Source organism: Gobio gobio (assembly GCF_949357685.1).
Source record: "Gobio gobio genome assembly, chromosome: 1".
Taxonomy (NCBI): Eukaryota; Metazoa; Chordata; class Actinopteri; order Cypriniformes; family Gobionidae; genus Gobio; species Gobio gobio.
Genome location: NC_137097.1, coordinates 10,295,651 through 10,308,873, shown reverse-complemented (window position 1 = coordinate 10,308,873; position 13,223 = coordinate 10,295,651). Strand labels below are relative to the sequence as shown.

Genomic DNA, 13,223 nt, shown 5'->3' with positions numbered 1-13,223 from the left:
GAAAGAAACACAGCAAAACATGCGCACGCACACACACACACACACACACACACCAAAGTGTCGAACACTGCACGCGGAAAGTACCGCCACCAAAGAGAGGGAAAGACTCGTCCCTCGCACGGAGCAGAACGCTGGTAACCCCAACTCCTGGAGAGAAAGCAAAACTAACATTAAATCAAACAAAACACTTTTATAAAATTAACCAGTGACCACTTGGCCACCCGAAACGAAATATAACAAAATCAAAACAGAAAGAACAGTTCAGCACAACGGCACATACAACCAATACGCTGAAATTGTTTATTTACTTCTTTTTTTCTTTCTTTCTGAACAAAGCGTTCAAATAAATAAACCACTTAATTCAGTTAATTCACCAGATAAAACACAGAACACCGTGAGCACTGCTGGAAGGTCAACCCCATTGGTTCAAAACTCATCAACGAGGCAATGTACAGGATCTACGTTAAAGGGTAACTAAACCCTAAACCAACTTTTTTTAGTTAATGATCTGTAATACTGGGGCTTTATTAATGCTGTTCATTGATTCGAGTAAATGTTTTGACATTTGAGTATAAAGTGTTTTAATTCTATAAAATATGGTGTAAAACCGCCAAAGTGCTGCCCTCTTAAGGTTGAACGGTGGCTACTGCAGTTGAGTTTTCCTATTGGACGTTGTGGTACATCGTGACGTAGGATGGCACCTCCAACGGCTCACTATCCGCGCCCCTGGCACGAGCTCACCACGCCCTTAGAAATGATTCCCCCAATCACACGATGAGAACGGCTTCACTCCAGTATGAACTGCCATATTACATGAAGTGGAAACATTATGAATGAAACTGACTTGACACTTGCTTTAACATTGCATTGAAGAAAATACGGTTAAATAATGCAGTTGCCAGTACACGTCAGGCTTTTCTTGCGATATTATTGCGTACAGATAAGTTTCATACATGAGACGCGCTTTCAAACCCTGACACGCAACTGGTTGCAGCGGACGCGGTGACGAATAACAATACTGTAACGTGCTGGCGTATATAGTCTAACTTATTTGAGGAAATCTGTTTATAATAGGCTTTTTATATTTATTTATTTATTTATTTTTATTTTTTAGGTCTGAACTTTATTGGTCATGCGCTGCTGCGCTGATTCAGTGAATTTGAATGAAAATACATCGTATGTATATCAGATATCTGATCTATTTTTAGTGACATTCAGTTTAAGGATTTGACTGTTCATAGATTAGGTCAGTTCTCTTGCGCTGCTGCTTCACTAGCATCGTCTGCATCGGGAGTTAACGCAGTTTGAGCAGCGGCTCGCATTGATAAGGCTCTGGGTCTGTGTCTACAGACAATCCACCCTACTCCACTTCAGGTGAAGGTAGAAGAATGACTGCTCTGTTGCAAAGCTGGCGTCACTCCAGTCATTCTCCATCTTTGCGACTTGCGAGTCAGACAGCTGTCAATCAATCTGTCACTGCGGGTCTCAGGTGCACGCCCTCCGCTCAGCCCTCGGTTCATCCCCTCTGTATCCGCTGGGCTCTGCCCACTTTTCCAGCATTTTTCAAAATTTGCCAGTGGGTGGAGTTAAGCTCTGAGCAGGGGTTTAGTTACCCTTTCATTTTTTTGTGTCTTCTCACTACTAAGTACTAATTAAAAATTTTGATAATAATAATAATACAATTATACAAAAAACTAATTTAAAACAAGAAATTATTAATATTAGTTTCAATTTTGGTTTTTAAAACCCCTGAATTTTCATTTTGGTGCATCCCTAATTTGAGTAATGGACTATAGTCTATAGATGTTCGGTCCGTGTATTTTAATTTAACGTATGCCTTTAACGTCAGTTGAATTGGATTACATTGTGGCCATCCAAACTACCACTTGGCTGATACTCAGTGTCCGTCGCTGAAACCACCGGCAAGGGTAACAGTCTGAAGCCGGCCCGATTCTGTAGCAGTCAATAATTCACCGGCGTTGGACCACCGATCTGGCTGCCGGTCACAAGGTCGTCTGCACCACTCTGCTGCACGGAAAGCGGTATGCCCATATACGAGCGTGCAGCCGCCGAAGCCCTCACGATAAACCCACTGCAACGTCTGTTTCGGCCTCTACCTACGTGGTTAACTGTAGAAAATAACAAAACTCGGAATGACCTATCAAGCTAATGCACAATAAAACGGGGCTCCGTGATTAAAACAACTTACCGGTTCGAATATCCCACGTTACCCAGGAAACGCCAAGCCACTAAAATCCAGTACAAATCATGGTTTGCAACAGTGCCACAGGATTCCTCAGTCCACACTAAAAGAAACAAGCGTATCAAACCCCCGTCCACACCAGCAATAAAATACAGCCACAACCAGCAGCTCCTTACCACACGTCACTCGTGACAGTGAAACGCACACACCCTAAACGCCAACCACTGCCTTTATAGATCAAATAAACCACGTGAGCCAAAACCAACCTCTAAAGAAAAGCACTATTGGCTACATATTTATCTATCTATCTATAAACTCAAACTATTTCAAATTTTAAACTTCAAACTTTTCAAACTTTCTGGTCTAGCTTTTTCAAGTCAACTTAAAGTTTGTCTACAAACTTTTTTATCCAGTTCTCAGTCATAATAATCAAAATTAAAAGAAATAAACATTTGAAATATATCAGTCTGTGTGTAATGAATGAATTTAATATACAAGTTTCACTTTTTGAATGGAATTAGTGAAATAAATCAACTTTTTAATGATATTCTAATTATATGACCAGCACCTGTATTTACGCCTCCCCAAATTTGCATATAATCAGCCCATGTTCAAGGCCAGGCAGTAACGTGGACCTGCACCGAATCATCAAATGTTCTGCAGGTATTGTGAAGATGAGGACAATACAGTGAAAACGTCAGATCATGGAAATAAATGTTATGTTCCAGCCTGTGCAGGGGATGCGAGCACTTTTCATAGCCTTCCCACAGAACAGAACTGTCAACAGGCATGGTTGATGTTTATCTATAACAGGATACCGCACCAATTGAATTCAAAGTTGTTAGTTTGCTCTGACTAGTGTCAATTTTGTTTACTAAATTATGACAAAAAAATGTTCATTGACAACCTTTTTTTTTCAAGATGAGATGACACACGCGTCCTTCAATGCTAACTATGACTATATAAACATGCAATATCATTGACGAAAAAAGACGAGACTAAAATGTACTTTAAAAAATAAAAACTTGAACAAAAAGCACTCTTTGGTTTGATTTTGTGCGAAAGAAACTGTATTATTCGGTCAAAATACTGAGCTTGGTCATTACTCTGTGCGCGTTCCTGTGATGAGTGCGAGCCGTCAGCACTGACTCAGCAGCCACTCACGCAATGTTGTCATGACAACCGGTACACAATATTCTGGAGATTTTATTATTAGTATTATTTTATTATTTATCATATACCTTATAGAAAAGACGAGAGTCGCGTTTGTTTCTATGGAGCCTGATTTCTTAAAATGGTGTGTGTGTGTGTGTGCTTATCCTAGGATATCATGAGCACCGGTGCCTGCTGACGGCTCGCACGCACTCACAGGAGCGCGCTCAAAGTAACGGCCGAGCTCAGTATTTTGATTTAATAATTCGGTTTCTTTCTCACAAAACCTAGTGTGCCTCCTGAACACTTTCCATATATGGTGCGCGTCTTCCTGTATCATTGCGTGATACTTTTGTATATTTTAGCCTGGTCGCTATCCACTGCCATTATAGGAAGGAGCGCGTGCAGGACTATTTTGAACATTTCTGCTTTTGAGGTCCAAAAAAGTGCATTAGAACAACAGCAGGGTGAGTAAAAGATGGCTTTATTTTCATTTCAGGGTGAACAATCCCTTTAAGTTGTTTCAAACCTGTATACGTTTCTTTCTTTTCTTTTCTTTAGTTGAACACAAATTAAGATATTTTGAAGAATGTCGGAAACCAGACAATTGACAGTAGCCATTTACTTTTTTTTCTACTATGGAATTCAACGGGTTCTGTTAAGCTGGGCATACACTGCGATTTCAGCAAGGTTACCTACTCACACTGTACATGAAACCAGTTCTCTCATACATGAATACTCATGTGGTACTCCAGGGCTTTTTTATAACAAAAAATTTTCCCACAGTGTCCACATGTAAACGGCTTCTCTCCAGTGTGAACTCTCATGTGCCGGTTAAGGTTTTCTTTTCGGGTGAAACTTTTTCCACACTGTTGGCAGGTGAACGGCTTCTCTCCAGTGTGAACTCTCATGTGGTTTTCAAAATGTTTTAGAGTGAAACTCTTTCCACACTGAGGAGGGTTGCTCCCCAGAGTGAAGTCTCGTGTGTCTGTTAAGGTTTACTTTTTTAGCGAAACTCTTTCCACACTGAGGGCAGGTGTAGGATTTCTCTCCAGAGTGAACTTTCATGTGGACTTGAAAGTTTTCATGTTGATCAAAACTCTTTCCACACTGTTGGCAGGTGTAAGGCTTCTCTCCAGTGTGAATTAGCATGTGGCCTTCAAGGTTTCCTTTTCGGTTGAAACTTTTTCCACACTGTTGGCAGGTGAAAGGCTTCTCTCCAGTGTGAATTAGCATGTGCCTGTTAAGGATTCCATTTTCAGCAAAACGCTTTCCACACTGTTGGCAGGCGTAAGGCTTCTCTCTAGTGTGAACTCTCATGTGTCTTTGAAGGCTTACTCCTGGAGCGAAACATTTTCCACACTGTTGACAGGTACAAGGCTTCTCTCCAGTGTGAATTAGCATGTGTCTGTCAAGGTTTTTTTTTAGAGTGAATTTGTTTCCACACTGTTGGCAGCTGAACGGCTTCTCTCCAGTGTGAATCCTCATGTGGTTTCCAAAATGTTTTAGAGTGAAACTCTTTCCACACTGAGGGCATGTGTAGGGTTGCTCCCCAGAGTGAACTCTCATGTGCCTGTTAAGGTCTACTTTTTTAGCGAAACTCTTTCCACACTGAGGGCAGGTGTAGGATTTCTCTCCAGAGTGAACTTTCATGTGGACTTGAAAGTTTTCATGTTGATCAAAACTCTTTCCACACTGTTGGCAGGTGTAAGGCTTCTCTCCAGTGTGAACTCTCATGTGGCCTTCAAGGTTTCCTTTTCGGTTGAAACTTTTTCCACACTGTTGGCAGGTGAAAGGCTTCTCTCCAGTGTGAATTAGCATGTGCCTGTTAAGGATTCCATTTTCAGCAAAACGCTTTCCACACTGTTGGCAGGCGTAAGGCTTCTCTCTAGTGTGAACTCTCATGTGTCTTTGAAGGCTTACTCCTGGAGCGAAACATTTTCCACACTGTTGACAGGTACAAGGCTTCTCTCCAGTGTGAATTAGCATGTGTCTGTCAAGGTTTTTTTTTAGAGTGAATTTGTTTCCACACTGTTGGCAGCTGAACGGCTTCTCTCCAGTGTGAATCCTCATGTGGTTTTCAAAATGTTTTAGAGTGAAACTCTTTCCACACTGAGGGGATGTGTAGGGTTGCTCCCCAGAGTGAACTCTCATGTGTCTGTTAAGGTCTACTTTTTTAGCGAAACTCTTTCCACACTGAGGGCAGGTGTAGGATTTCTCTCCAGAGTGAACTTTCATGTGGACTTGAAAGTTTTCATGTTGATCAAAACTCTTTCCACACTGTTGGCAGGTGTAAGGCTTCTCTCCAGTGTGAACTCTCATGTGGCCTTCAAGGTTTCCTTTTCGGTTGAAACTTTTTCCACACTGTTGGCAGGTGAAAGGTTTCTCTCCAGTGTGAATTAGCATGTGCCTGTTAAGGATTCCATTTTCAGCAAAATGCTTTCCACACTGTTGGCAGGCATAAGGCTTCTCTCTAGTGTGAACTCTCATGTGTCTTTTAAGGCTTACTCCTGGAGCGAAACACTTTCCACACTGTTGACAGGTACAAGGCTTCTCTCCAGTGTGAATTAGCATGTGTCTGTCAAGGTTTTTTTTTAGAGTGAATTTGTTTCCACACTGTTGGCAGGTGAAATTACTTCTAGTTCCCTTATTTTTAGCCTTTTTTTGTGACAAAGTCTTTTCAGGCTGTGAGCAACTAAACGTTTTTTCTCCAGTTATTAAATCATGATCCTTAAATTGATCTTTCTCTTCCATTTCATTCAGTACTTCACTCTCCTCTTTCAGCACCGTCAAGTCTAAGGCAAAAAGAGACAAATGCAAATTAACACCAGTTTAATGGTACAAAGCAACAAACAAAACATTTAGACATGTAAAGTAACAAAACCAACATACAACTAGATCCTATTCACATGGGCATCACACCAGGGTGTGGGTGGTGGTGTGGGGTTGGGGAGATAGCGCAAACGTTGCTAGTGCGGAGGGCCCAGAAGTTTATGGAGGGACATTGATATAGAGCACACACGTTTTCTGAAGCCGATCATGAAATTACTGACATAATCTAACACGTTTATTTTCTTAGAGTCCTCAATGCCTAACATTCTCTCTTTCAGTGGTCCTCTCACAGTATGGCCAAAGACCAGCTCTGATGGGCTGAACTTGAGAGACTCCTGCTCAGTTTCACAGATTGAGAATAAAAGCAAAGGTACTCCTTCGTCCCACTCAGACCATGTCTCGATGCAGTATTTCCTAAGCATTGCATTGCTTTTCCTAAGCATTGTCTGATGGAACCTTTCAAATGACCCCTGTGACTCTCTGGGTGATAAGCACTGTGTATACGATGTGTAATATTGAGCGATTTAAAGACTTGAGATCACAATTAAGATAGAAAATAAACCCCCTGATCAATCTGGACGTGATCAGTCTCAGTAGAACAAAAATGGTAAAGAACTTTGTTAAAACTTTAACAACTGCTCGGGGTGTGATTTTTTTTTTTTGGAGTGGAATTGCTTCCGGGTATCTGGTAGCTGTGCACATAATAGTCAATAAAAACCGGTTACCAAATAGTGGCATGGATTAACTATGATGCTGAAACAGAATGGGTTAACATGGAACAGTGCTCTGAATAATTGTCAACACTAGTCTTTATGACACTGTAACGGATGGGCATGATCAAAATGCTCTAGGTACCATAAAAACCTTCCCCCTTTCCCTTTGGTCAAACTTGATCACTGGCCCGGCCCAAGCAAACCACCTCTCTTCAAATGCCCTTATGACCTCTGCTCTCCTGAACGACCTTAGCAGAGACGATGCCTGGAACCCTCAAAGGCAGCACAGGAGACTACAAAGACTAGAGACAAACTTCCAATACACAAGGACACTGACTCCACTTTTACTCACAATCAACCTGTCCCAACTGTATACACTATTTCTCCTGCATTTTATGCATGTCCTTTTATATTAGCATAGTTATGATTCTTTAGTTATGTTAGTGCAACTTCAAATGCTGATATCCAAAGAAGATATATCATTGATTTAATGTCTTCAAATCCCCATCTTGCTTGGTATCAAAAGAAACCTTTAATTTCAGAATTTATGGCGTATAGTATGTTTTGATTAAAATGCATCATAATATTTCTGCCATACCTTTATGTAAAAACTGCAAAAATTCTCCATGCCACCATAAACATGCAGATAGGGATAAGATAGAACAAGACTTTCTGCTGGTCATCTTTGATTGGTCACCTCACCAAATGGGTGTGAACTGATAGGGCCTATAAGAGTTCCCTGATTAGGCACATCTTTTGAGACACCACATTTCCTCCTTCTGGTAACTATCTTCAAGTTAACTTTGTGGGAATTAACATGAAAAACACAATAAACACTTCAGCACACTCCTAATGAAAACTTCAAGAAATTCTGGACTCTATTGCATCTGGACTTGTTCAGCAACCGAAGTCAATGCAAGTACAGTTCACAACCTTTAGATGCGCTTCTAAGTCATTGTGCCCCTTTTAAGGTGAACCTGATTCTTTGATGTTTCTCATGGGTTGTGGTAGAAGCAGAGAAATGCTGGAGGGTGTGGGAAGGTAGGAGACCACACACATATATTCTGGGATTGTCTGAAAATATCCACATTTTGCAAAGGGGTAAAAGGCTGAGATCATGAACATTCTGCATATAGACGTGCCTTCTACTCCCATTTTTCTTGTTTGAAGGGATACCACAGGATTGGTGTAGTAAAAACAAGAGATATTTTGCATGTACTCTAATTAAGTGCATGAAAAACTATATTAATTGGATGAAGCCACATTCTCCAACAATGGCCCAGTGATAAAAAAGCTTGAATCTATTTATAAAATGGAATATTTGACTGCCCGACTGCAACTGAAAGTGGACATCATCTTACAAAGGTAGACAGTATATATATATATCTGGTAGGGATGAAACGGTATGGAAATTTAACATCACGATTATAGTGACCCAAATTATCACGGTTATCAATATTATCACGGTTTTGTTCAAACGAGATGAAAGTATTCAAAAAGAACAGATACACACACTTAAAACATTTCAACAAGTTTTATATTTGAAATTCAACATACAACAAATAACTAAAGCAGCTCTATGCACTTTTTTTAAGCTAGATTATGTGGGATTTCCTTCCTTAATGGCCGTCGTCAATAGCAACGCATAATGCATAAATAATAATAATTTGTCGTAAATATAATCTCTAATATTATCTCTGTAAATATATTCTCAAGCAATATTCTCATCAGTGTTCAGCAATGATGCATTTAAATCAGCATATTTTGTGTTAAAGCCCAAACAGTATCGTAGTGAAATAATGCATATCCATATTTCCATATGATTTGACATTTATTTTATTAAATATCAAAATGTGTGCATCATACCTGACACCTAAATGATCACTTTACTGTCAGTTTTATGACTGTCATTCTCTTTAAATGCTATTGAAGTCTGAAACGTGTATAACGTTACCAATGTTGTGTGTAACTTTAGAGACGGTCCCTAAATTCTCCAGCGTTATGCCAGTCATATCAGAAGCGCTGTGGTTCTGCTGTGGTTCTGCTGTGTTTTAAAACTATTTTCGCTGCTGAAATAGAACAAAAACAGTCCAACACAGTATGTTGAGTGAATCTCCTGCGTACATCGCACGTTTATCTCTGCTTTGAGTGCAGATTTCAGCGAGTGAGCGCGGCGCGCGCTCTGAACGCCTCTGATTATGAGACTTTGCATTCATAAACTCAATATAAACACGTGTGAGTGGTTATAATGCGCAACGCGATTATAACAGACGGCTTTTGAGAAGACTAAGTTCAACAGCCAGAGTGACTAGTGTGCAGCCGAAATAACGTTACCCGCAAATGGCGGTTGTTAATGTTAAGCCCTGAATATTATCCCTTAAATGTCACCCTAGTCTTGTCTGCATTTGTTCGTTCGCTTCACGTTATTATTTGCCAGACGTAGTTTTGGTATTGAGGTCAAAGTCCACTTGCCTTGCGTTCGTAGTTTTGAAGTGTTCCCCCTATTACAGCGACTTTCTTCTGGCATGTTCTGCAGACAGGGTGACCATCTTAGAGTTTCCCTCAGGACTTTTGTAAAAGCCAAAATATGACCACACCTCAGATTTGGTCCTTTTAGAGGCTGAACAATCTCCCGAGTGCTGTCACTGCCTTCTGCCATTTCTTCTCATTCAAAAACAGCCGTGCGCTGCGCCAGACTGACGCTGACCGGACATGATTTACCGCAAGTTTTCACAATCGTGATAATCACACGCGGTTTTAATGATAATTAAATTTTATACGATATTACTAACCGTCACTAAATTTTATCGTGGTTTATCGTGAAACCGGTAATCGTTTCATCCCTAATATCTGGATGCATATAAAACTAATTGATCAATACAATCAGAACTGTTACTTATTTGCTGTTGTATTATTTGATTTTCCACATAATGTGTTTTCTTTATTATCTTATTACTTATGTACTTTTTTCTTCCCTTACTTGAGTAAATGCTGTTGTCAAGGAATGGTTAGTTCACGGTTTGATGTATAAAAATAAATGTTAAAAAAATGACATGCTCAAAAGGTTCACCCATGACTGAACTGGGATTAAAGTGGCTGGTGGATTCACCTGGTTTAGTTTCCCAGCATACTTGCAAACATGACAAGTCATGCAATGCTGTACCACATCCCACTTCAAACCATACCAAACAAATGCTGTAGAAACATGGAGGTGTTCACTTGGCCTCCAAGTTCCCCAGATCTCAATCCAATCGAGCATCTGTGGTATGTGCAGAACAAACAAGTCCAATCCATGGAGGCTCCACCTCACCACTTACTGGACTTAAAGGATCTGCTGCTAACATCTTGGTGCCAGATACCACAACACACCTTCAGGGGTTTAGTGGAGTCCATGCCTCAGCGACAGCAAAATGGGGACCAACACAATCTTAGATCATAATTCAGCTTTAAGAATGAAACCAACCTGTGTGTTCCTCAGTTTCTTCATGTTTCACTCTCAATGGTTCCTCAATCTTCAGGTCTTCTCTCTCCTCTTTCTCTGTGTGTTCTTCAGTTTCTTCATGTTTCACTCTCAATGGTTCCTCAATCTTCACGTCTTCTCTCTCCTCTTTCTCTGTTTGTTCCTCAGTTTCTTCATGTTTCACTCTCAATGTTTCTTCAATCTTCACGTCTTCTCTCTCCTCTTTCTCTGTTTGTTCCTCAGTTTCTTCATGTTTCACTCTCAATGTTTCTTCAATCTTCATGTCTTCTCTCTCCTCTTTCTCTGTTTGTTCCTCAGTTTCTTCATGTTTCACTCTCAATGTTTCTTCAATCTTCACGTCTTCACTCTCCTCTTTCTCTGTTTGTTCCTCAGTTTCTTCATGTTTCACTCTTAATGGTTCCTCAATCTTCACGTCTTCTCTCTCCTCTTTCTCTGTTTGTTCCTCAGTTTCTTCATGTTTCACTCTCAATGTTTCTTCAATCTTCACGTCTTCACTCTCCTCTTTAATAAACGCCATCTTTATAATAGTGTGTCACGTGGATCTCAGTCACCTCACCAGGAGTTTTTGTGTGTGTTTGTCCTGTTTAAGATGAGAATAATTAACAGAAAGAAAAATGAATCCAAAATCTCTCCTAGTCCAGTAGTCAGTGCACTGGCAAGAGAATGAGTTTGTTCACTTTTTAATACATTTTTTAAAATTTAACATTTCCGAATTCAACAGCAGAATTTCTTGACACATTTTCACATTTTGTAAGTATGAATTGAAACATAATTGAAATAAAAAGAAAAAAAGTTTAATTTAAAATTAAAGGGCATCACAAACATGTTAAATTCATTTCACACATTTGTTTTGAAAATGAGCAAAAAAGAGCATCCCTTGCTCTCAAATTGCCAAACCTGCTTTTGATATGAAACAACATCTTAGCTTTTACAATTTTTAAAGTTTTAATATTAAATTCCAACAATTAATAGCATTTTGGTGCTAATGTGGAATAACAGTTAAAGCCAGAGGCGTTGAAAACAGAGTTGCGACATACTCGCTCACAAGTGAATATAAATGAATGCAAGCAAATTAATTTAAATGTTTCTTGGGTTAAATTATGTGCTAAAAAGGCAAACTTATTTTTTCATTATATGTACAGTAGGCTATATACATATGAATTGATACCGATATTTGTGCCAATCACCAACCCCAAGATATAACCAAAAAAGATCTAATTGATTGATTATTGCATTTATTATCAATTAAATCAAGTTGATCTAAAAATAAATGATTGGAGACTTAGTTATTAAAAATAATTGCTCTGTTGAATATTTTCCCTAACCATTTATTTAAGCAACTTGTTGGTATCAATTTCTTCTTCAATTATCTAATTTTCACTCACAAGTCCTTTTGACGCGGTGTTTGGTTTTTAAACTTTTTTCATTGGGATAATACATACATCACACACTTTCATTTGTGTAATGAATTAGTTGTTATTATTATTATTATTATTTTGCAAGAAGTACACCATCTATCAAAACGAATTCCCATGTCTCTGGCGAATTCAACATACGTTTGACTGGCGTTTTTCTTCCGAGTACAAAACTGCTTCCTGTAGTCCTCTTAACCACACTGTATTTACGGCTGTCTTCTAAAGACAAGGGTTGAAGTATTATTATTAATTTGTTATTATTATTATTAATATTAGTTGGACTGTTGTTGAATTCTGATGCTCAGCTTTTGAGTATTACTGAACTATGCCTTACATTTAAGTGTCTGTTAAAAGATATTGTAGGCTATTGTCATGAATTCTATTTTAAAATGACATCTCTATTCATCAGTGATGGACCTAAATGACCTGATTATACAAAAACACTCTAAACTAACACAACAGATTAATAAAACAATGTAAATTATACAGAACCTTATATTTGGCAGTTTAGCTATTTAATGATTTGTTGTGAATCAATCGGTTCAATTGACTTGGAGAGTCTAAAGCTCCGGTTCTCTCGTCACTCAGAGACTGAACTCATGTTTGAACTGATTCACGATAAAGAGCGAAATGAGCCGCTCCTTCTGTTACTCATGAGTTTATTCTGTTACTTTACTCACACAACGCTGATAAATGTTAGATAAACAAATGCAGTGTAACAATAAAAATGCATCAAGCATTCTGCTTCACTTTAAACACGTAAAACACAAACCTTTCTTCAGCAGAATCACGACAGATGGAGGAGCGCGGCGCTGCCTTATGACGTCACACCACAACACCAAAATAAAAGTCCCGTTCACTGCTGAGTCTAAATTCAGTGAACAGACATTTACTTCAAAAAATATATATATTAAAAATAAAAAAGATGACAAAATTCAGAGTTGAATGTATTGGTGAAATTCATTTAATATCACAATTGTAAATTAATAATACAGTTCACATTGAGAGTTAATCCCAGCAAACACATTTACGTTGTGGCAACATATGTAGTTGCGTTTGGTCCGTGTATATTTTGGTCATTGGATTTTGCTTTCAGAAATGGATATTAAAAAACAAAAAACAAGTGGTTATTTGATTTTTGTTTTAAAATACAAAATATTAAATTAAAATACAAAGCGTTTATCTTTTTCAGTGTCAAAAAGAGATGAGTGAAATTTGAAAAATGATTTGAATTTCACTTTCTATTTCGGATATCAAAAAATAAAATTACTTTAAAACAGAAACGAAAAAAAGGCCCGTTTGTTCATATTCCGAGACCGGATGTGGCTAGCACTCACGTGACAAGACCGCCACATTTGACAGAGTGACAGTGCTTAGCCGTGCTTAGCCCAGAATAAAATGTCTTAAGAACCTTACTCAGTTATGAT

At 38.8% G+C, this 13,223-nt stretch overlaps 1 protein-coding gene across 1 annotated transcript; it reads right to left on the bottom strand.

The window, feature by feature from the left end:
* Positions 1–3,828: 3,828 nt before the first annotated feature.
* On the bottom strand, positions 3,829–12,625 carry LOC307131104 (uncharacterized protein). The gene is made up of 3 exons (XM_079824580.1): positions 12,569–12,625; positions 10,364–10,961; positions 3,829–6,150 (listed from the first exon to the last, which is right to left on the bottom strand). Exons 2-3 carry the CDS (start codon positions 10,896–10,898, stop codon positions 4,274–4,276), a joined length of 2,412 nt encoding a protein of 803 aa, XP_079680706.1. The 5' UTR covers positions 10,899–10,961; positions 12,569–12,625; the 3' UTR covers positions 3,829–4,273.
* Between the last annotated feature and the right edge of the window lie 598 nt (positions 12,626–13,223).